Source organism: Polypterus senegalus, chromosome 4 (assembly GCF_016835505.1).
Source record: "Polypterus senegalus isolate Bchr_013 chromosome 4, ASM1683550v1, whole genome shotgun sequence".
In the NCBI taxonomy this organism is placed as follows: domain Eukaryota; kingdom Metazoa; phylum Chordata; class Cladistia; order Polypteriformes; family Polypteridae; genus Polypterus; species Polypterus senegalus.
Genome location: NC_053157.1, coordinates 221766961 through 221791517, shown reverse-complemented (window position 1 = coordinate 221791517; position 24557 = coordinate 221766961). Strand labels below are relative to the sequence as shown.

At 44.1% G+C, this 24557-nt stretch overlaps 1 protein-coding gene across 1 annotated transcript; it reads left to right on the top strand.

Annotated features, from left to right (window-relative positions):
* Positions 1-239: 239 nt before the first annotated feature.
* Positions 240-23621, top strand: LOC120528030 (5-hydroxytryptamine receptor 3A-like). The gene is made up of 7 exons (XM_039751996.1): positions 240-537; positions 2431-2475; positions 3454-3563; positions 8667-8836; positions 16860-17005; positions 17290-17500; positions 23415-23621. The coding sequence occupies exons 1-7, from the start codon at positions 274-276 to the stop codon at positions 23600-23602; spliced, it is 1134 nt and encodes a 377-aa protein (XP_039607930.1). The 5' UTR covers positions 240-273; the 3' UTR covers positions 23603-23621.
* Positions 23622-24557: the final 936 nt, after the last annotated feature.

Below are 24557 nucleotides of genomic sequence, written 5' to 3'. Positions count from 1 at the left end.
ATACCAGCCTGTTTTTGAGATGTTGTAGGAAAATGGGAGAACATGCAAATTCCACAAAGACTCTGACTGATGATGGCAATAACAAACTGGCAGGACAGGATCTGGCTCTAGTCCCAATCCCATCGCTCCCACGTTGCCAGATTTGCATGATGGGAGGCTGATCAGCACTCTAGCAGCTGCTGCTCTTCATACAGTGGAGCCCTGAGGGGCTGTGCTCAGCAACGGGACCACTCTGTGGGTTGCTTTTGGGTTGTAGGCTCTTGGTGTCATAAGATGTCCAACACCCTTCTGCTGCTGCTTTTGCCATTTCTGCTGTCAGTTAATGGATGTTCCTCCACCACTCACCACACTGGGTGGAGTGCATTTGGACTTGTGGGCTCATCCTTCACCTTCCATGCTCAGTCCGGACCACCTTCTCTCCAGCAGCAGTTAAGGTCCATCCTTAAAGGATACACCAAAGGGGTACGTCCAGTACGTGACTGGAGACGAGCCAGCGTGGTGACCCTCGACTTGACCGTGCAGGCCGTCCTGGATGTGGTGAGTACAACCTGGTGGGGGTGGGTGGCCTGCTGTGCACCTCACACTAAATGCCATCTGGCCTGGCACAGCTTTGAATGTCTCTTTAATTCCAGACTGAGCAGTCTCATCCAGAATTTCATTCTGACATGGACAATCTGGATGGGTGGGATTACATGGAGAAGCCAGCTATACAAGCATTTTAAGGGGTGTGGGTGCAGACATGGCACTTAGGGAGCACTTCATACGCATCTCCTGACTGCTAAAGCCCCTCAGCTAAGATGCATGGTGGTCAGCAAGCCTCATATCTTGACCCTGGCCTTGGTTTGGCTCCCAGAGCTGGAGGGGATACATGTTACCTTTGACCCCTCTGACCAGCACGTATGAGCAAATGAAGGCACAAAGCAGCCCCTGCAATTGTAAAACCACCAAAACGGTGTAGTGAAGTTGCCAGTGGAAAAGCCAAAGGTCCTTTTTAGAGCCACCTGCTTGGTGTCAAGTAGCTAATCCCACTCCTCTGTCTCCAGCACCCACTGGGTCATTACATTGGTGGCAGAAATGGGATGGAGAACCAGAAAACAACCCAGTGCTAATGCTGATGCTGGTGGAACCCCCTTGAGCATTAGCAAGATGGGTAACTTCAAGCTTGGCAGACCAGATCACCTTACACTTTTTGAATGTCCTTGGCAGATGGAGTTTGTGGTAATCTCAAAAACAAGGGTTCCTGCTTGATGCAAAATAGCTAATCCCATTCCACTGTCTCCAGCACCAAGTCTAGAGCTGACAGGGAGATGCTCTTCAGGTGGCAGCGGACTGTCCGGGTGGGTGGGAATACTTCGAGAAACCAGCCATAAAACAATTGCTGCAAGCATGGAGGAGGAAGGGTGTGCAGACACAGCAGTTAGAGAGAGCTTCATACATGGTCACTAAAGCTCATCAACCCTAATTGGGGGGGCAGCCAGCAAGGTTCAGATATGGACCCTGGCCTTGGGATGGCTCACGGTACAATGAGAAAGTGTGGCATAGGGCTTGTGTCAGACCCTGGGTGAGCTGGGCAAAGGGCCAAAGCAGCTGGGAGCACATGCCACTGCTGAAGACCCACATTGTCATAGAAGCCAACAGTCCTCTTTAGGGGCACATGCCACCAGTCTGTTGTGAACTGGCTAATTTCATTCCTCTTTGACCCTCTTGTATTCCTCTTAGTTGCAGCAGTGGATTGGAGAACTGACCAATGGCCCCAAGATGTGGGACTAGTTTAGCACTAACATACATGCTCATGGTGGCTCGTTTCAGGCTAGGCAGTCTAGGTCACCTCATGTCCCTTGACAATGAGGGCTCCATTCCTCCATTTCTAATGCCCTTAGTATATTGCAGGCCAGAAAGAAACGTGTCGCTGCCTCCGTGTAACTTAATGATGTTATTGATTTAGTGCCTCTTGAGAGTTGAGACTAAAACGCTGGGGCAGAAGGTGTCATCCAATAATAATAATGAAAAACGATGTTTTCTAATTATATACCAAAATCCCCTAATTTTATTTAGGGCCTTGCCTTGAATACTTCAGCAGGGTCAGCAGTGCTACTTGAACCTGCTGACTCTGTGTAGCTGTTCAGTCACTGCAGCATCAAGTCCTCACGCCTCACTTCCCTGGCCTGCTTTGTCCTCATTTGCATATACACCTGTAATTTGCATAAATGATCACATGCCTCGCTGATAACCTGATTGTACTTGAAAAGGATACTTACGGGAATGGCGGTTTGGATTTTTTTTATCAGTTTCACTTCCCTTTTACTCAGCAGTGTGTCCACATCTCACCTGTTGAGGCATCACACTCACTCTCTCACCAAGACAGAGACACTTAGGAGGGATGCATCTGGCAAGGTGAAATGTCTAAGGAGCTCTTCCTCTGTTTTGTAGGTGGAAAAGCAGGAGAAGGTGGTTCTGTTCATTGAGGTCAGGCAGGTAAGCCTCTCAGTTATGGTCACCAAGTCATTTCCATCAAATGGTGCCAATTGGTTGGTAATGTTGCTGTCCCTTCCTGCCCACCATTACTGTTTTTCTCTTCTCCAATTCCTTTTATCATTCCCTGTCCCTGTGATCAAAGATGTCTGTCATGGCTACTGCAGGTCCTGTCTCACATCTTCTTCTGTGGCTATGTCTTCTTCTCTGATGTTCACTCTCCTAAGTCGTGTCTGCTGATGCGCTGCTTATGTCTTCCTGTCTTCCTTCTAGACTTCCATGTCTGTTGTCTTCCCCTGCCATGTTCACTCATATGTTGTTGCTGCCTCTGGTCTACTTGCTCTGTTCTTAGCACCTCCATACTCTGCTTCTCCACTTGTATTCCGAGGTCCAATTATTCTCTTCCTGTGTGTGTTGCCCTTTCCCTACCCTACCCCTAACCTTGCCCTATACTTATCGCTGTACCATCATGTCCACAGTCTGCTGTGTTCACTCATATATTGGCTCTTGGCTGCCTCTTGTCTCCATTACTTGTGAGCACCACGTCTTCTTAGCTCCTCCATACTCTCTTTCACCACTTGTATTCCCAGGTCCAGTTCTTCTCTTCCTATGTGTCTTGCCCTTTCCCTACCCCTAACCATAACCTAGCCCTCCTCTTATTACTGTACCATCATGTCTACTGTCTGTTACTGCTGCGTCCACTCATATATTGGCTCTTGGCTGCCTCTTGTCTCCATTACTTGTGAGCACCACGTCTTCTTAGCTCCTCCATACTTATTGTCTCCATGTTTTCTTCCCCTGTCCCCTTGTGCAGGTTCCCCACCATCTTGCTGCCAAATTTCCTCTCCTCGTTTTCTAGGTCTACTCTTTTGGTGGAACTGTCATATCCAGTGTCTCTTTCCAGGTAGCATTTTTTTGTCATCTCACATTGGCCCTTCATATCTATTATAACATCGCTGTGCCCTTTATGTCTCTGAGCAGCGCTGGCGTGACGAGTACCTGCACTGGCACCCTGCCCAATTCCAAGGAGTCCATAGCTTCTCTGTGCCTGTAGAGAGCATCTGGGTGCCCGACATCACCATCTTTGAGAAGTAAGTAACAGCTTGTCCTTTATTGCAGTACCTGCGGATATGTCTGCTGTCCTCCAGTTCAACCATTGACGTCTACCAGACTGGTCAGGCTAATCTATTGTCCCCTCCTGGGTGTGCCCCCCAAAGCTAAAGGACAGCATGAGAAGTGTAGAATGAAGTTACTTGCACTTCAGTTTTCTCCTATACTTGGGTAAAAAGCAGAAGGAGGAATTTTTCAGTTAATCACACCTGTGTGCAAAAGTTTGTGCACCCTCATTCAAAGGAATTGCTTCACACTTCTGCCCATTTTCATAATGCAACTCCTTTTGATCAGAAGAACTTGACTGTTCAGAAAAAAAGCAGTGAATGTGGCCTGTGTATCAATTTGGGGGCCCATTGGAATATGCATTTTTACCCTTGGGGTGCCCACACTCTTGCCTGCATGTATATGGCCTCCCTTAGGGTCACACAATCGCAACTACGAGCCCATCCATGGTCTACATCATTCACCCACACTGTTGCTGACTGACTTTGGTGAACTTTACCCAAATGCCTGCAAGGAAAAATGCTGAATTTTTGTTTTTTGCGTAGTAAGCTCCCCAACTGAAAGATTCCACAGCAAACAACAACAACATTTATTTATATAGCACATTTTCATACAAACAGTAGCTCAAAGTGCTTTACATAGCAAAGGAATGTAAAAAGAACCAAAAGGACATGTCAGTCCCATCAATCAAAAAACACAAAGCAGGCAGCCTTGAGCACAGGTGATAGTTCACTTTTCAGTTCTGAGGGAGGGCAATGAGGGTATCCAACCATGACAGGCATTCTGAGACTGGAATGAGAACGAAGACAAGGCACCACACGTACAGCCGGAATACTAACTGACCGAGCCGTCTTTATTTTACCACGGCACCTGGGGCCCATCCAGGGTCGCTTCCTGCCTTGCATCTAATGCTGCTGGAAGAGGCTCAGCCCACCCACCATAACCTTGAACTGGCTTTGGCCAGTTTCAGAATGTTACATTTGACTGCAATTTAAAAAGTTCACATGGCAGCGACCACCTGAGTGACAAGGCTCAACATGCACCACCGGCCGTCTTTAGAATTTCATTCCCAGAACAGCATATATGACATGAAAAAATGCTCTCAGTGACGTGTAGCTCTATCAGTTGTCACTGCATACGATGAACTGAGAAAGTCTTCAGACTAAAGGGCTTCCGCCTGGCTGTGCAGGTCTGGTTGGCATTCGCAGCAGCGTGTCGACTGAAACACGTGGAAAGTAGATTTCAGATGCCAACTTTAATATGAAGATATACAGTAGATGTCCGTGTGTGTGCTGTTGCTTCATTTGATGCACATCATGCCTAAGGAACTCTGTAACCATTTGCCTTAGAAGCTGATACTTTAAACAGTCTCCGAAAACAAGCACGATTTTCTTTTTTTTTTCCTGCTACCCACAATGCTTCACTCCACAGAAGGCTGCATCTAAGTCTGTCCTCCTGATGATTTAACCCCGCCTTCCAGACACATACCCTTTATTGGGTTGTAGCTTTGATAGATCAATGTGCCATGTTTGCCCATCCGTTGACCCTCAGTAACCCATAATGACAGAGTGAGAATGTGTTTGCTCGTTTGTCTCCTTAAAATGAGGTGTGTACTTGAGCTGTACTGCCGCCTGCTGTGGTCGTTCCCCACGGACTGGTGTTTTGAGGTCTTTCACTCGGGGTCGACAAAGAATACGTTGCCTTTCAATAAAAGAGGAGAAAACGATCTTATTCCCCAAAATACCATTTCATCAGTTTCTTCATGCAGTGTGTGCTGCTCAGACAAAGCCTAGACTGCTGCCGAGTAGTGATGAGTGAACTCCACGGCGTTCACTTCAACTCGAGTTTGGAGAAATCGTGGAAGTGTTTGTGAATATAGGCGATGGAGGAGGACTAACTGAACTCGATTTGACTGGATTAAAATGGCGTAGTCATCTTTAAAGAAACGTCTGCTTGCTATACTGGACCGATTATTGTGGCCAAAAAGGTGACCTGAGCTATGTGGCAGAAGTGCCCACCACTGTGTCTTCCGTGAGTTCAAAGAAGAAAGAACGCTCAATTATAGATTTCGTTAAGACAAAGCAGAAATGCCAGAATTGTAATCAAAAGTCAGAACAAATACCTTTGTCTTTTAAAATTCAAAGTGGCGTGTCATGGTTGAAGCCACTGGCTCATTCTGATTTTTGAAGTTGCGTCGAAGGCTCTCCAAACTGTCTTATGCGGATACTTTGCACTTTTTCTTCGATCAAAAAAACAGAAACGTCTTGTAAATAGTAATAAATCTTTGGTTATTATTATTATTATTATTATTATTTCATAGAGTCTCCTGTTTGTGTTTGTCAGGCTCCTTTAAGGTTTGTTTTTTTATATCCACGTGGCTAATTATGCATGCCTCCTTCTCTTATACTAACGGAGAACTCCAAGATCAACCTGCACATTTGGTGACAAGCAGAGAAAACTCATCGTTCATGCTGTATATGTTTCATAAAAATAAAACTGCGAGAACATGCAGTATTTACTTATCTGTTCTACCACAGAGGCTGAAATGCAAATGACCAGCATTATATACCCCCTCCAGTGTTGGCTGTTACAGCTCTGGAGGATGTTGTGCTGGCTTCGCAAAGCATTATGGGATGCTGAGGAAAAAAAGTTCTCCTAAATCGACTGAATTGCCACTAAATAATTCGACAAACAAGGGCAAACGAGAATGCAGAAAATTGGCTGGAAATAATGGCTTTGGTAAAGTTCGCTGAGCTGCACCATAAATGTGGCCAACTTCATTTGAAGCTCAGCTCATTTTGGACACCACAGAGGATGATTTAACTCAGAACTTGTCCTGAAATCTTTCATTTTCTTTTTCCAACTGTGACTTTTCAATAACTGTGTCTTGCAAGCATGCCATATTGTGATTAGTCACATCTCAGTCCTCGGTGACAGTTTGACGTTTAAACAGGCCTTCCCTATTTCTAGAACACTGAGCTTTTGTCTTTATGGCTGTGCTTTTGTGTTACGTTTCAGAGTTTTGTGAGTTTCTGACTGTTCCGCTGTCAGGCTGCTTGCTTTAATGCCCCCACTAACCCTACACTGAACATGTCCACACTCTCGCTATCCTACTTTGGTTGTTCACAAGGCACTTCTGAAGTTCACTTCCCCTGTTTCTCTCACTCTGCATTTTCGAGTCTGTTTGAACTTTTCTGTCTGTTGATGGCGCTATACCAGCGCTTAACCCGACACTTACAAAAATACAAACTGTTTTTAATTTCTTTTCGCTCGTGGAGAATGTCATCCCCGTTCCCATGATACCACAACACAGTCCCGAACACAAGCACACGCACAATTCCTTAATTTTCTCCTCCACTCCTCCTGACAAGCTTTGTCTCCCTTCTCCCGATTCTGGCTCTCGGAGTGGTGACTGCTGGCTCCTTTTAAAACGTCACTAGAAGTGCTCCAGATGTGACCTACTTCCAGCAGCACTTCTGGGTGTGGCGGAAAACTCGCCCAAGAGGGCTCAGCAGCTGTTACAGAACTCCCGAATCTCAACAGGCCTGGAGATAACTCCAAATCCCAGGAAGCCCTGTGGGAATCTGAGGCACCACTGCAATCCAAAGGGGCTGCCATCTAACATCCCAGGGGAGGTACTGTTCTGCCCACGCTTGCTCCCCCGGTGCTCACAGAGAAGAGGCGTCCCGGTTGGACAAGGACCCCAGCCGTCTGTGACAACAATTACCTTGAAAAGTCACTTTCAGCCTTAACCGGGCACGTGTATGGGGGGGGACACCAGAACAATGTAGGAAGAAGAAGGGAATTAACTTAAGCTAATAATTATTAGTACTGCCGTCTGCAATTTGGTAAGGTTCTTATTCTGTTTACCTGCCCTTTCTTAGTTTTTGGGGGTCTCTGGCCATTAGACTAGATAACTGAAGCCCACTCATTTTAAAAAAGTTTTACAAAAAGTGTTGTTAACAGGGAGGGGCGGAAGTAACATGCGTGTGCCAGCGTCCCTTCACTTGTTAAAAGCATGGGAAAGGTGCTATATAAGTAAAATGTATTATTATTATTTTAAGAAACAGAATGATGCAATTTCTTGATAAGCACAAGGATAACAGAAATATAATAACTGCATATACAGTTGACATGTTGACGTAGAAGGCTAGATGCAGACACACTAGACAGATAAACATGGAACACAGAGCTTACTGGTATTGGGAGTCCTAATTTATCCTGGCACAGAGAAACAGCCTTTAAAGATGGTGACCGATGTTGCTCCTGAGGATTCTTCTTGCGTTGCAGTGAGGTCTCCTGTCGAAGTTGACGCAGCAAAGGGTATAACTGCGGCATCTGCAACTTCATAGGGAGAAGCGTTAACTCTTTCTGGCACAAGAGTGCAGATGCTGAAATTCCCTTCTTGAAGTGATGGCTGCTTCTCAGCCTTCGGAACGGCTTGCTGTTCATCCTGGCACGCCACCCTGAAAGAGAGAGCAGGTCATCAGCTTATAGGTTTTAGAGAGTGCAAGAGGTCATTTTGGAGAAAGCCCCACATTTTGTTCATCACAGTTGTCTTTGTTTGGACTTGGGTGTCTATTTGGTGTCTTCTGGTCTGAAGGGGATTCTGTGTGTGTCTGTTCAACTACACCTTTGATATCAGATGAAGTCCAGGACTAAGACTGGTGTAAACTGCAGTTCAGATGCTTAGTTTGCAAGGTAAGTGGGGATTTGGTAGAGGTGGATGTCTGTTAAATCTGTCTTAAAAGGCCTGGTGTGCCACTAAAGCCTAGCAGAATGGGCACTGCCCACTTTGTCTTACAGTATCTTAGTGGTCTGCCTACACTCTCGGGCACAGATCGCTGATAGTGAAGAGCTCCTCACTGGCATGTTGTTTCTTTCAGAGCTCAATGGCAGTCCACTTTAGACTTAACACCAATATGAAGCGGGGCACTTCTTGATGTCAATGAGCCTCAAAACCAGTTGAGCGGAAAGACTTCCATAACTCATGGGATGGGACAGGGGGGATCTTTCTCTCTCTTTTTCTTGGCCTCTCTCTTGTCATTTCCAGTAACAGAGCCGATGTGTCTTGACAGAGCAGAGGAGGACAAGTTCTCCCCGGGAAAGTTTGTCTATGTGTCTCACGACGGCCAAGTGGAACTCCTCAGAATGCAGCTGCTCTCCTCTATGTGTCCCCTCAACTTCTACAATTTCCCTCTGGACGCCCAGACCTGCAATCTGACGTTTGGAGTCCTCGCTCACAACAGTGAGTAAATGGCCGCTCCTTTCATGGCGGCCACAGAGCTACTCAAAAGGTTGGAGAATATTTTAGATTCTCATGGTGACGGCTGCTCACATCAAATAGAAATGAAATTTGATTTTAATCAATTACTGTGTATACACTTCAGCATGTAGATAATTGGCTCCCATCAGTTTTAAGATTTTACAAGTAACATACAAGGTTCTACATGGTGTAGCTCCACTGGCCTCCATCAGCTCAGGCTTTGTTGGCTGTTCTTAGGTTAAGGTGACAAGGTCGGGACCCGTGCTGATGGCCCCTAGATGTGCAATAGCCTTCTTCATTCATTTGCTTGTTACATTTGGAGTACAGTTTACTGCTCTTTCATATTTCATGTTTTTACTTCCTATATCATCTTTCTTCTTGTTTTAAATTAAGGATGTTGAGCATTGCTTGAAAGGTGCTACTGTATATAAAGCCACCTTTAATTATTATTCTCCTTCTCCTTTTTTACTTGAAACCACTTGCCAGCTGTTGGAGGTTGACCATCTTGATCCTCCATCTACATTTTTAACTGTTGGTCCTCAGACCCAGCACTTCTTACCACCAAGTCTCTGCCTCCTTCTCAATCTTTTCCCTTCCACTGATGACCTCCCTGCTTTTCCAGTCAGGACATCCTTCCAAATGAATGCAGAACTTTCTCCTCAATATGCCAGAGGAGCTGCCATTTTGTGGAATTCCTCATTTGTATAGCAAGGTCTTTGAACATAAATAATAAAGCATTCCGACTCGTGTATGTTTTTTTTTTTTTCAACAATTCAATAAGTTGCAGCCTCGTGCTAAAATCATTGAAGTTATTTTTTTTTCCCTCAACAAACATCCCAGAATGACAAAGCAAAAACTGCATACAGTGCAACCTCGGTTCACAAACGTCTCGGTACACATACAACTCGGTTTACGACCAAAAAGTTCACCAAACTTTTGCCTCGGTTCACGACCACACACTCGGTATACGAACAAGCCAGTTTCCCTTTCGGTTTTTACATGTTCAGTCTCTCCCTGTGCATTTCCTGTGTAGCGAGCGAGCGAGCAAGAGAGAGAGAGATAAAGAGCGACACACACACAGAGGTGCGCGCGAGAGAGACACACGCACACACAAAAGAGAGAGAGAGCGAACAAGAGAGCAAGTGAGAGAGGGAGGGAAAGCTGGACACATAAGGCAGAAAAGGCTTGTTTTAGTTTTCAGTTCTGTTTACAGCGATCGGTTCGTAGCGTGTATTGTTCCAATGTTACTTTTCTTGGTGGTTTATTAAATTACGGATTTTTCAAATGTTCATTTTTTTCCCTATGCTTAAAATTCATAAAAAAAAAAAAAAAAAAGTGTTTTTAGCGAGCGGTTCCTAGCACTATAGGGCGAACTATTGCAGTGTTAGTTTTCTCTGTTATTCAAGGTTTTCTCAGTGTTATTCAATGTTTTTACATTTAGTTGCATTCTATGGTATAATTAACTATATTTGTGCTTAAAACTAAAAAAAATATATATTTACATACAGTTCGTATGGTCTGGAACGGATTAATTGTATTTGCATACAATCCTATGGTGGAAATTGCTTCGGTTCACGACCAAATTGGTTTACGACCAAAGTTTTGGAATGAATTATGAACCAAGGTTCCACTGTATTTGGAATTTAATTACAAATACAAAAATGGACGTTTCACACAAGTATTCAGATATTTTACTCAGTTCTTACCTTTGGCAGCCTGGAGGCAACAAGCTTTGCACATCTGGATTTAGAGACTCTCTGTCATTCTTCCCAGCTGTGATCCTCTTAAACTAATTCTAGTTGGATGGAGATGGTTGAGGGACGGCTACTTTCAGGTCTCTCTGTAGATCTTTTATTACGTTCCAAGTATGGACTCTAGCTGGGCCATTCAGGGATGTTCCTAGAGTTGTTCCCAAGAAACTTCTGTGTTGTCTTTGCTTTATGTTTAGGATCCTTGCCCTGTTGGTGGGCACACCTTAACCCAGTGTGAGGTTCAGAACACTCTGGATTAGGTTTTCATGAAGGATATTTCTGTATTTTGCTCCCTTCAGCTTTCCCTCACTCCTGTCTAGTCTCCCAGTCCCAACTCCACAGCCTGATTCTGCAACCATTGTGCTTCACCGTTGGGGTGGTACTGCACAACTGATGAGCAGTCCCAGCTTTCCTCCAGACATGATACTAGTGTTGGTTTCATCAGACCAGAGAATCTTGTTTCTCACAGATTGAGAGACCTTTAGGTGCCTTTTTGCAATTCCAAATAGTCTTCCATGTGTCTGTTATTGTGGAGGAGCTTCATTTTGGCTGTGCTGTCATAAAGCCCAGATCAGTGGATTGAACCGTGTTCACTACAGGTGGAAAGTACAAATGTTCTGAGATGGATTAATTGTGGGATGGGAGCCTAAAATCATCAGCTTTACAAAGTTAAAGGTACCTGGGGGGTTGTAATAAATAATGGAAATAAGTAAGAGGATAAATTAAAGGCAACATAGAAGAAATGATGGGAGGTGTCCAGGGTGGTATGTCATAAAAGTAGCAATGCTCCTACTTGAATAGATACCGACTGAAATAAGAGGAGGTTCAGCAACAAGTGACTCAATCAAAGAGTAGCTGATCTCAAGAAAACAATTTTGTAGGTACTGCTGTTCTAAGCATTAAGGTAATGAAGTCACAGTGCTCCTGTAGGCCATCCAGGGCAGGATGCTGGACTTGTTCTCAAAGTGCCTTGAAGTGGCTTGTAAAACTATAGCAGTCATGCAGTGCTTAGGACAGAGAAGATCAAAGTGTCAGCTTTCACAAAAAGAAACAGGAGAGATGAGCTGAAAACCAGGAATTTAATGGAGGCCAGGCAAATATGGTGTCCTGCAGCATTCAGAAAGACAGGAAATACAAGCATTCCAGTTGGATGTTTTGCAATCAATGAGGATGGAACAAAAGGATACGATCAAAGTGGATCATGTGATATTATTTATCTGGACTTTCAGAAAGCATTTTTAAGGTACCACATGAGACGGTGGGCATAAAACTAAAAGAAGTTGGAGTTCAGGGTGTGGTGTGTAGGTGGGTGCAGAATTGGCTCAGACAAAGGAAGCAGAGGGTGATGGTGTGTGGAACCAAATCTGAATTGGCTGATGTTAAGAATGGTGTCCAGTAGGGGGCAGTGCTGGGGCCATTGCAATTACTAATATATAGAAATGATTTGGATGGGAATACAAAGTCTGTCTGGAAAGTATCCAGCCATGCAATATGAAAAATTGAAGAAGATTCATTGTTCTACTTGCTCCATCATTTTGAATGCGACAGCCGCACAGTACACATGGTCACTCAACGGCGTACAGCGCCCCCACTGACTGGTCCACTGAAGTTGCCATTTTTCACACATGCACATTCCAGTCCACTCTCCTCGGCTGACGCACAAAGCGTTCTTGTTATATTACCAACTAGCCGACGCCCGCCGTAGCATATGGCGGTGTAAGAATAGAAACGGAAAACGGTGAGAATGGAATTCAGAAATCAAGAAGAAAGAAATACTTCTTGAAAGACGCAGTTGTGAATAAGTGTTTTGCTGGAGATGACAGATAATGAGTCGAAAGATCTAACCTTAGAAAAAGCCACGTACAACTGACCGTGGCTGAAGACTGGTTGTTGTAGATTAACGCAAATCTTTGCAAATGTAATGCAAGGCGGGATGTTGGGGTCGTGTTTGAAGTAAATGACAAAGAGCTTGAATTTGAGCTTCACCACCATAAACTCCAGATGCTGCCATGTATTGATAGTACTTGTGACTTCTTGTGATAACTCGTCTTGCGTTGGAAAGAACAACAGGAAGAACGTCTCCAAATCTGTCCCAATGTGATGCAACAAAATCTACTGCCCTATGTCGTAGCAAGAGTGCATTGCCTTCGTCAACCGTTTGTGTCATGAAATAACCCACTGATAGGAACAGGCAGTTACCGGATCCTGTAATACAGATGACGTTGTACAAAAAGCGGTCGACAGAGAAGATACTGTTGTTCATTTTATAACAAAGGCTTAGGAAACAACCATCGCAGTATAACGTAAATAGCAAGGAGCGAAACCAATAGCAAGGAACGAAACCAGGCTACGGAAAAGACTCCCAGGTGCACACATGGCTGAAGTGAAAGGTCACGCGGTCAGGCTAGATATAGGGCGGTGACATGAAACTAATGGGGTCATGAGAGAGGAGCGGGGAACGCGGTAGTCTGAAGGAGGAATAGGAATCGAGAAAAGCTGCATGGAGGTGTATGGGAGGCCGCAGGCATCATGGGGAAAGGGTTTGGAAGAGGAAGAATAGGAATCGAGAAATGCCGTGTGGGCTGTGTCGGGGGGTTGGGGAACCGGTTTTGAAAAGGAAGCAGGACGAACCAGAAAAGAAATATATATATGAGATGGCTGGACTTTTTCTGGACAGACCTCGTGTAAGTAACAAGCTGGTTAAATTTGCAGATGATACCAAGATTAGGAGGATTGCCAGATAATCTCAAATCCACTGAATCATTAGGGACCTGGGCAGATTTGTGGCTGATGAAATTTCGAGTCAGTAAATGAAAGTATTACATGTAGGAAGGAAAAATGAGAGGCTTGAATATACAATGGGCGGTCTGAAAATCGAAACCTTATGAGAAGGATTTAGTAGTCGCATGTTGTGTTTAATGCATTTAGCTTGCTTTTTATATTCAGAAATAAATGAGAGTTTATCTTCAATTGGATTTTGTGCGATCCAAGTAGAAAACCAACAGAAACCTTGCATTTCTCTTAAAATTATGATTGGACATTTATGTAAAAATAATGAATTGGAACTCTGAAAACTTCCATAGTACACGAACACCACATTACAGTATGTGGATATCGATAATCCACTTAACCTTAAAATTAAGAAGGCAGCAGACACGGTACACTAAAATAATTAAAATTCGCAGGAGTCCACAGACCTACAACTACTTGGTTAGCCATGGATAGGAAATCCTGTCCTAACTCTTCCGTGTTCGCTCTGCTCGGCACTCTAGTCAACTACCAACAATTTACAACGTGAACAGCTGTAGCGGTAGGGTGTTGTACCATGTTAGCTATTATGGATACAATGAGACATCAAGTAAAATGATACCTTTTATTTATGCAAATTACAATATGCAATATATACTGCTCAAAAGAATTAAAGGAACAATTTTTAATCAGAGTATAGCATAAAGTCAATGAAACTTATGGGATATTAATCTGGTCAGTTAAGTAGCAGAGGGGGTTGTTAATCAGTTTCAGCTGCTGTGGTGTTAATGAAATTAACAACAGATGCACTAGAGGGGCAACAATGAGATGACCCCCAAAACAGGAATGGTTTAACAGGTGGAGGCCACTGACATTTTTCCCTCCTCATCTTTTCTGACTGTTTCTTCACTAGTTTTGCATTTGGCTACAGTCAGTGTCACTACTGGTAGCATGAGGCGATACCTGGACCCTACAGAGGTTGCACAGGTAGTCCAACTTCTCCAGGATGGCACATCAATACGTGTCATTGCCAGAAGGTTTGCTGTGTCTCCCTGCACAGTCTCAAGGGCATGGAGGAGATTCTAGGAGACAAGCAGTTACTCTAGGAGAGCTGGAGAGGGCCATAGAAGGTCCATAACCCATCAGCAGGACCAGTATCTGCTCCTTTGGGCAAGGAGGAACAGGATGAGCACTGCCAGAGCCCTACAAAATGACCTCCAGCAGGCCACTGGTGTGAATGTCTCTGACCAAACAACCAGAAAGACTTCATGAGGGTGACCCAAGGGCCCCATGTCCTCTAATGGGCCCTGAGCTCACTGCCCAGCAGCATGCAGCTCGATTGGCATTCGCCATAGAATACCAGAATTGGCAGATGCACCACTGGTGCCCTGTGCTTTTACAGATGAGAGCAGGTTCACCCTGAGCACGTGACAGAAGTGAAAGGGTCTGGAGAAGCCATGGAGAACATTATGCTGCCTGTAACATCATTCAGCATGAGCAGTTTGGTGGTGGGTTAATGATTGTCTGGGGAGGCATATCCATGGAGGGTCACACAGACCGCTACAGGCTTGACAAAGGCACCTTGGCTGCCATTAGGTATCAGGATGAAATCCTTGGACCCATTGTCAGACCCTATGCTGGTACAGTGGCTCCTGGTGCACGACAATTCCTGGCCTCATGTGGTGAGAGTATGCAGGCAGTTCCTGGAGGATGAAGGAATTGATACCATTGACTGGCCACCACACTTTCCTGACCTAAATCCAATAGAACACCTCTGGGACATTATGTTTTGGTCCATCCAATGCCACCAGGTTGCACCTCAGACTGTCCAGGAGCTCAGTGATGCCCTGGTCCAGATCTGGGAGGAAATCCCCCACAACACCATCTGTCATCTCATTAGAAGCATGCACCGATGTTGTCAGGCATGTATACAAGAACACAGGGGCCATACAAAGTGCTGCATAATTTTGAGTTGCTGCAATTACATTTTGGCAAAATGGACTAGCCTGCCACATAATTTTTTCACTCTCACTCATTTTTTGGGCGTCTTTGAATTCAGGGCTCTGTAGGTTGATCATTTTCATTTCCATCAAACGATGTGGCATCCTTTCGTTCCTAACACATTACCCAGTCTATATCAGTATAGATATCCAGGAGGATTTCTTTTTCCCATTGAGATCTGATGTGTTTTCAAAGTGTTCCTTTAATTTTTTTGAGCAGTTTAATATAATAATAATACGTGATTACAAGCTGCCTGAATTGCCTCAAAAGCTTGCATACTGTAATCTGTTCAGTTAGGTATCATTTTGCTGGACTTCTCATTGCAACATGAACAGTGACTTCCTGCTACCTTCACCTGACTACAAATGATGCTGCTATAACCACGACCAGGACGGAGCTTCTTACGATACACAGGGCTACACTATCATGTGCCACCTTCTATATTACATTTTCTGACTAACAAAACATAAAAATGTTTTCCTCTTGCCTGGCAGCTCTATCCTTATCATCCTTCTCCCAATATACTCAGCATCTCTCCTCTGCACATGTTCAAACCAATGCAATCTCGCCTCTCTGACTTTGTCTCCCAACCGTTCAACTTGAGCTGACCCTCTAATCTCCTCATTTCTAATCCTGTCCATCCTCGTCTCACCCAATGCAAATCTTAGCATCTTGAACTCTGCCACCTCCAGCTCCGTCTCCTGCTTTCTGGTCAGTGCCACCGTCCCCAGCCCATATAACATAGCTGGTCTCACTACCATCCTGTAGACCTTCTCATTCACTCTTGCTCCCACAAATTACTCCTGACACTCTTTTCCACACATTCTATCCTGCTTGCACTCTCTTTTTCACTTCTCTACCACATTCCCCATTGCTCTCTACTGTTGATACCAAGTATTTAAACTCATCCACCTTCGCCAACTCTACTCCCTGCATTCTCACCATTCCACTGACCTCCCTCTCATTTACACACATGTATTCTGTCTTGTTCCTACTGACCTTCATTCCTCTCCTCTCTAGAGCATATCTCCACCTCTCCAGGGCCTCCTCAACTCCCTCCCTACTCTCACTACATATCACAATGTCATCAGCAAACATCATAGTCCACGGGGACTCCTGTCTAATCTCGTCTGTCAACCTGTCCATCACCATTGCAAATAAGAAAGGGCTCAGAGCCGATCCCTGATGTAATACCACCTCCACCTTGAATGCATCCATCACTCCTATCATAGACCTCACCACAGTCACACTTCCCTCGTACATATCCTGTACAACTCTTACGTACTTCTCTGCCACTCCTGACTTCCTCATACAATACCACAACTCCTCTCATTTGTCTAATTTCTTATGTTGTTAAGACTCATATTCAAAGAAAGGGAGTGAAGCTTCATGATAACAGCACTGGTTCTCCAAACACAAGGGCTAACCAGGACCTGTGGCCGAGGCCCTGACTAGCTTTAAAGCCTGGTTGGCTCGCTCCACACTAATGACTCCTTTCTTCTCAGATAGCCAAGTACAAGTGAAAATAGGTAACCAGCTCAAAGTATCCAACAGTCGGCAGGCCATCTCATCACTGAAGGGAGAATGGGAGCTTCTGTCAATCCAGGAAGTCGATGTACACTTCGAGAGATGCTCTGCCATCCGGGTGCAGGTCAGTTGGAGGACTTTTCTGTTGATGTGTTTATTTGCCTGTTTGACGAATAAGGCAATAAGACCACCTATCATTCTCTTCAAGATCAGTTCTTTCTTTATAGGTTTATGGCATGTCATGTGTACAGAGTGCAGTGAGATTCTTAATTTTAAGGCACATTCCACTCTTCTGGTCCATTTCACTTAAACTTTCTAACCGTTTCCACCTTCACTGTACTCTCTAGAAACACTCACTGGTGCCTATCACATGACAGAGATTCATTCTGTATGTTTTCTGGTTTCCAGGTTACTGTCAGAAGACGGGCTCTTTTCTATATAGTTAACCTCATTGTGCCGAGTGCCCTGCTGATGCTGCTGGATGTGATGGGCTTCCTCCTCCCACCTTCTAACAAACAGCGCCTCACCTACAAGGCCACCACCTTTATCGGATACTTCATCTTCATCCTGATGGTGTTCACCCTCTTCCCACCTTTTATGGGGCCATTGCCTCTGATTGGTGAGCTGACCTGGTGATAGGAAAGCTGATTTGTTTACTCAGGACTAGTGTTGGATAAGGTCAGGTCAGGGAGCTTACACGGGTACAGTGCATTACTGCACTCGCCACACAACAAAGCAGCTCGGGATCCCACTTGGCCACTCCCCAGGCAGACACGCGGGCCAGTCCCACTCCCCGAAAATGATCATCTATCCACCGCAGCCAGGTGTTACGTGGGTGTCCACTTGCCCTGGTCCAGCCACTTGGGTCCTCAACAATGAGGATACCAGCCAGATCAACCTCAAGGAATTGTGCCATATGGATGTAGTGTCATAACTGAGGCCCCCTCACAATGCAGGTAATGAATCCAGTTTTCGTCTCGAGTCACTGGATAGTGTCAACGTCTTGCAACCATATAGCAAAACCGGAAGTACCAGGACTCTAAAGACTTGGACCTTCGTCCTTTTGGATAGATATCGGAAGCGCCACATACCCCTTTTCAGCGACCTCGTGTCCCCCATGCTCTCCCAATCTGTCTACTGACTTTATAGGAAGAGTCACCAGAGACATGAATGTCACCTCCGAGGTAAGTAAACCTCTCAACAAGGCAACACTCTCTCTGCAGACAGACACACTGCTGATGGCCGTGCCCAAGAGGATATTAAAGACCTGGATCTTAGTTTTTTATCAGGACTCTCACAAGTCCAGAAACTCAGACTCCTCACTCAGTCTCTCAAGAGCAATGATCAGAGCCTCCATTGACTCTATAAAGATCACAGAATCATCAGCATAGTCAAGATCAGTGAATCTTTCTTCACAGATGCCCCACAGCCACTGGACCCCACGACTTTTCCGAACCCACAGTCCACGCATGCATAGAACAGAGTAGGAGCAAAACAAACCCTTTACGAACCCCAGAATCAACTGGGAAAAACACAGAAGTTCTGCCTCCACACTGCACAGCAATCACATTACTAGAGTACAGGCCAGTTATTACATCCAGCAACTTATGGGGGTTGATGTCCCACAGCGAAGCTCAATCAACTGAGTTGAACACTTTATGAAATTCAACAGAGGCTGCAAATAAATTCTGCCGATATCCATGTCTGCGCTCAATGAGAGCCCACAGTGCCAGGATACGGTCAATGGTAGACTCCTTAGGTATATAACCAGACCGCTCCGGTCGCTGGTAGTTGAGCACGTGATCATGGATCCTATTGAGGATGACCCTAGCAAAGACCTTACCCAGCACTGAAAGCAGTGCTATCCTCTGTAGTTGCCACAATCCAGGCGATCACCCATCCCTTTCCAGATAGGGATGACAGGTCCTGTTTTCCAGTCAATTGGGATGATGCCCATCTAACAAATGGAATTAAAGATTGCTTGTAATGCCAGGAGGACAGCCTTACCACCAGCCACGAGACGTTCACACCGGCCACTACAGTTTCCCTACCCTCAGCTGGTTCACCACCTGTGTAATCTCAGCGAGGTTGGGTGGTTCACAGCTAATTGGAGGATCAGCCTCAAAAACCGTGGGCCCAGAGATGTCCAACGTTTTGGTTGGAGTGTCAGCTTAAACAGCTGCTCAAAGTAGCGGATCATAATTGCAGCATCATCTTTAAGTATCGTTGCATCACCCATCCTGACTGCGACTCTCTGAGGAATAGATTCAGATGGGTGTAATGTTTCATTTCCTCTGTAAGGAGGACGTGGATCTTCTAACAAACACCTCCTCTGCCCCCAGAGCCCACACGTCCGTTTACCTCAGTTTCCAGTACAGACTGGAGTTGCCATAAAGCCGTGCACAGCGATTCCTCTCGATGATATCCAGGGTGCCCTGCGAGATTAAATTACCTCCTTCTGGGAATATCGGCAACACCAACACAACTGTCAGAAACCGTTGGGGTCTTGTTACAGAATGTCTCCCACATCACATTAGGATCGGCAGTTGAGCCCAAGTCTGCGGGTTCCTCACACAAACTCATTAAAAACAGCCTGTAATTTTGACCACAGATTAGTTGTTGCTATGCTGAAGATCTAAGAGAATGAGGCTAGACATGGCCAGACTCCAAGTGTTAGTTATAAAAATTTTGATTGTTGTACCGATACCAGCTCTTGCACCTCAGTTCTGGCACCAACATAATACGAAACTAGTAACAACCTTCCAACCTGCACGTATGCACACCACACAGCTCCAACACACCGTGCTGTGTCAGGGTCAACACAACTGGCACACGATCCCCCTTTGGAGTTTTCAGCATACTAATAAACACCTAATAGAACATGGAGTGGGAGGTACTGCCTCCCTATGAATTACGAGAGTAATGATATATGCATATTGTAATGAGGAGCTGTTCCCCCTCAGAATTTCCAGAGCGATTATATATGCATATTGTATTATTGGGAGACCCCCATGGTGTTTTGATCATGCAAATATTGTTTCAAAGAGAAGGCGTGACATTCAGTAGTTCACAGCACAAAGCAGGTACGTAACCAGTAGCCTCCTTAGCATTACGCTTACCATCGGTGAAAAGTGGCAAAAGAGTTGAACTTTTTTCTAAAAAACAAAAAATATTATTTGTAACAGAAACATGTAAGTTGCAAAATGTCAGCATTAGTAGAATATTAAAGGCATGTCTAGTGTCCACTGCTGCACTGATAGTTTTAGTACGCATGCTTCACATGATATATTGTGAAACAGTCACCAACGTACATTGTCACTGTCCAAGTAGATGTTAAAAGTCTTTTTCTAATATTTTTTACTGTTGATCGCACACGAGAGCTCATGTTCATTTCTGTTCATTCTGTTACTGTAGCCTACCACAGCACAGCAACAGTGACTTCCACATTTCCCTTGATATGAACACCGATAGCTGCTGCATTGTGAACAGAACTTAGGAGGCCGACATCTTTGTTTTTTGTCCTTCCACTTCATCACAATCATTTTGCCTTTTTACCACACAGCTACTGCACCACTCTGAAGTCTGATGCATTCATGCAACCAGAGTCACCAGGCATATCACGATGGTTTGGTCAGTGCCATATGCATCATTTTTCCTTTAAAGTAAAATCTCAAGTAGTTCAAGTGAAGTGGAGAATTTCTCCATTGTTATAAAGTAACCTTGGTCGACCAAAGGGTCTGCCCGTAATCACACAGCTGATGTATTGTTGTGTTGACTTTACTTGCCATTCTATTACTGGCGTGAAGTATCGAGTTCCAGATATACCCAGAGCTTGCTTCACGCACAGCATGTACAACTTGACACCACATCAAGCTCATTTGGATGCAATGTACTGCATCCTCCATATCCTTCACTTGAAACCCTAACACTTTCATCAATACTTATGTCATAATCAGCAACATACAACTTCTTTGTATTTTTGCTGATTGTTTGTTACACATTCCACAGTTTTTACAGTTTTGGTGCTGAGTGAATGGCTTCATCATAGTCATTGTTATCATTGAAATGCTAGTATTTCATAATGAGTGAAAAATGACATTCACTAGTTACTTTGCTAAAAATGGGTATCTGCAACAACCAGTTTGAGGACCAATACCATTTCTGGACTAATTTACCCAGTATGCCCTACAGTTTCAGGAGAATGAAAACCACACACGCCACCTGCAGCATCTGCAACAAGCCAATGGCTTACTGTGACTTTTCCGACACTGCTCAGCATACAGGTGTGTTTCAAAAACGATTTTCTTCACCAGTCTGCCGTAAATCGTAAATAGTCCAGATAATCATGATCAGATAGACATCTGTAGACTGGTGTCACCCGTAAATGGGCAATGAGAATGTGCACAATTGTCAGCAGTAGTATAAAGTTGACACCAAAACACAAACAACAGTGAAATTTGCAGGTCGGAATCTACCGTCCAGGTGTCAGTTATGCTGTATGTGTTAACATCTGATGACCAGTTCACATCGTCATCACTATCACTCAAATTGAGCAATGGTTCAGTTTCAGTTTTTTTCTAAAACTGGCTTTACAACTCTTCATTTGCCATTGTGCCTAACTTATGAATATTGATGAGTTACCATAAAGTGGCAGAATGGTTAGAAATATGAATTACTTTTTGAATCATGATGTTATTTCATTCACTAGAAGGCAGCAAAATACCGTTCCAAGAGTTATTCTAGCTTAACGCTGTAAGTCAGATCATTACATATCACCTCAAGTTCAAATCAAATAACACCAAGGAGGTTAACTTACAGTAAAGTACTGAGTTTAGTATAATGTGGTATAGGGTTGTTTTACAAATTTGGGGGTTCTGTACTTTGTTTCCTTTTTTTTTGTTCCAGTATACCACACAATACTTGGGACACAGCTACCTCCTGACATGTTGGTCTCAGGACTTTATGACCTATCACTACCACCTTACCGGCAGGCTCAACTGTCTATCAATGGTCCACACCACAAAATACCTTGTGGATCACGGATGAGCCTCTTCGGATTTCTGGAAGACACAAATAATCAAGCTTGTAACAAGAAAGACAATTGTTCTTAAGTTCAAGTAATGGCTCTGAGATTGAGAGTGGGAATCTTGGTCCCAGTGGCTTTGGAGGCAGACATTTTATTGAACACACTGGGCAGTATATAAAAAAAGAGACCCCCAAGTATGTCCAAGATGGCTGAGAATATTCAGGTCAGCTATGCTACATGAACTGGCTAATAATACTCATTCATTCATTATAGAAACTCACTTACTCAAATACAGAGTTGAAGGATTCTGCACTGCAGACAGACAAAGAAAAACAAACAGAAATCCCTCGACCATATACCAGTCCACTGTGAGGCCCACTCATGTGCTCATAATTGTAGCCAATGCACTAAACCTGCTATCTGAGACGTTTGGGGTAAATGAAGAAACCGGCACAAAATGCAGGAAGAATATAAGTCCATAACACAGATAGTGACTTAATCCTCACGCGCTGCGAGGAAGCAGCAATACCCACCATGCTATCAAATATAAAGACAGACATTAACTTGACATAGACGGAAATCTGGCAGGTAAAGTCTTATAGACAAAGATGGTCCCCAGCTGGGCATGCACTAGGCACAGGCTAAAGAACAATTCATTATATTTACATAGCACTTTTCTCACTATTCAAAGCACTTCAGTGAGTGGGGAGCCACTTCAACCACCACCAATGTGTAGCACCCACCTGGATGATGTGAAGGCAGCCATTACTGCTCCAGTATACTCGCCACAACTTAGCTGTAAGGTGGCAGGGATGAGAGAGATAGCAAATTAGAGAAAGTGAGTGATAAGGGGGCCATAATCGACAGGGTTGTGGTGAGCAAGTTAGTCAGGACATCTGGGTAAACCCTACTGTTTTCGAAAGATGCCCAGGGATCTTTAATGACCACAGAGAGTCAGGACCTCGGTTTTATGATTCATACAAAGGACGGCATCAGTGTCACTGAGATCCAACCACAGGGTAAGCACATACCCTGCTGGCCTCACCAACACCTCGTTCTGCAGCAACCCAAGCTTTTCCCAAATGGTCTCCCATTCCAGTACTGGCCAGGTCTGAATAAGCTGAGCTTCATTGGTGGTTTTACACCTACTTTCAGTGGATAATCTAGATTTCTGTAAATGTCGCTGTTGCAAAATTTTTTTTAATTTAAATTGCTGACATGCTTTAAAGTCACATGCTGCACTAACTCAAAAGTTTAAACTACACCAGACTGACACCAAGGACATATGACTGGAGAAAGAACAACAACTTTTCGACTAAGGTCAGCACCAATAATGGGTTGAAAAACAGGAAATGAAACAGGTTACAGAAGAATAAGGAAGCAGAAGTGTAGACTGGGGTGGCGTGCAGGACTTATAGAATCAGATCTCATATTCAGCAGTGTCACTGGCTAAGCTTTAAGGTAAAATATTTACTTGAGTTTTGTTCTTTTTTTTTTCCTTCTTTAGAAGTCTACTTAATTGGCTCTTTGGGACTGCTGGTTCTAAGCAACCTACAGACTGTGGCCATGTTTCGCCTATCGAATGGCAGGAGCCCATGGACCCAGAAGTATTTCTCTGCCTTCCTGTTGGAACGTTGTGATGGATACAAGAGGGAGCAGACTAAAGGAGAAGGCAGGAACCCACCAGCTATTTAATTAGAAATTAGAGCTTCTAGCGGTGTTCCACCTTCAAGGCAGTACAAATTTACAAGAGATTTAAAGCCTAAGCCGTCCCTTCCCAAAGTTTAACATAGTATAAGTTAAATGCTTTCCTCCTTCCTTGACCTCAATTCAATCCCTGTCCATTATCAAATTTTTTTATCTGCCTGAACCTACTGGGTGTATAACACACAGTGTGATTATTTGCATGCTTTTCTCCTTCTCTTGCGCTCTTATTTATAAATTTCCTACATAGTCATTTTTTTTCTTTCCTAGCAGACTCTGAAGTTAAATTTTTAACTTGTGGGTCTGACACTTCAGAAGAGAAGCTGGAGCGCTCTAGATTACTCAAGATGAATGAGGAAGTGAAGACGATGAAGAAGCAACTGCAGTCACTGCGCATGGAGCAGGAGTTCCTCAGCAGATGCAGAGAGTTTGGCTCAATGCTTGACCAGATCTACCTCTACCTACATGTTAGTACACTGATACTTTCTGCCACAGTCCTCTACATTATATGGCCATACAAAACTTGAACACAAGTGTATAGTGGCTGGTATGTTTCTACTGGACAATGAACAAGAAAAGATCCATGTAAGAAAGAATGTGGTCCTTATGGATAGGAGTGGGATGGATGGATGGATGGATGGATGGATAGATAGATACTTTATTAATAGTGTGCCCTCTCACAGTCTCAGCATCATTCAGTGTGGCCACACACAGAAATGACACACATCTTCACGCTACAAGGTCAGCATCCACAAACATAATGGTAATGAGGCATGAGAACCATCATAGGGAGCTGGCCATCCCAGTTATATATATATATATATATATATATATATATATATATATATATATATATATATATATATATATATATATATATATATATATATATATATATATAATCAATTTCTATAAATCCATGTGCATATACATCCATCTGCATAAA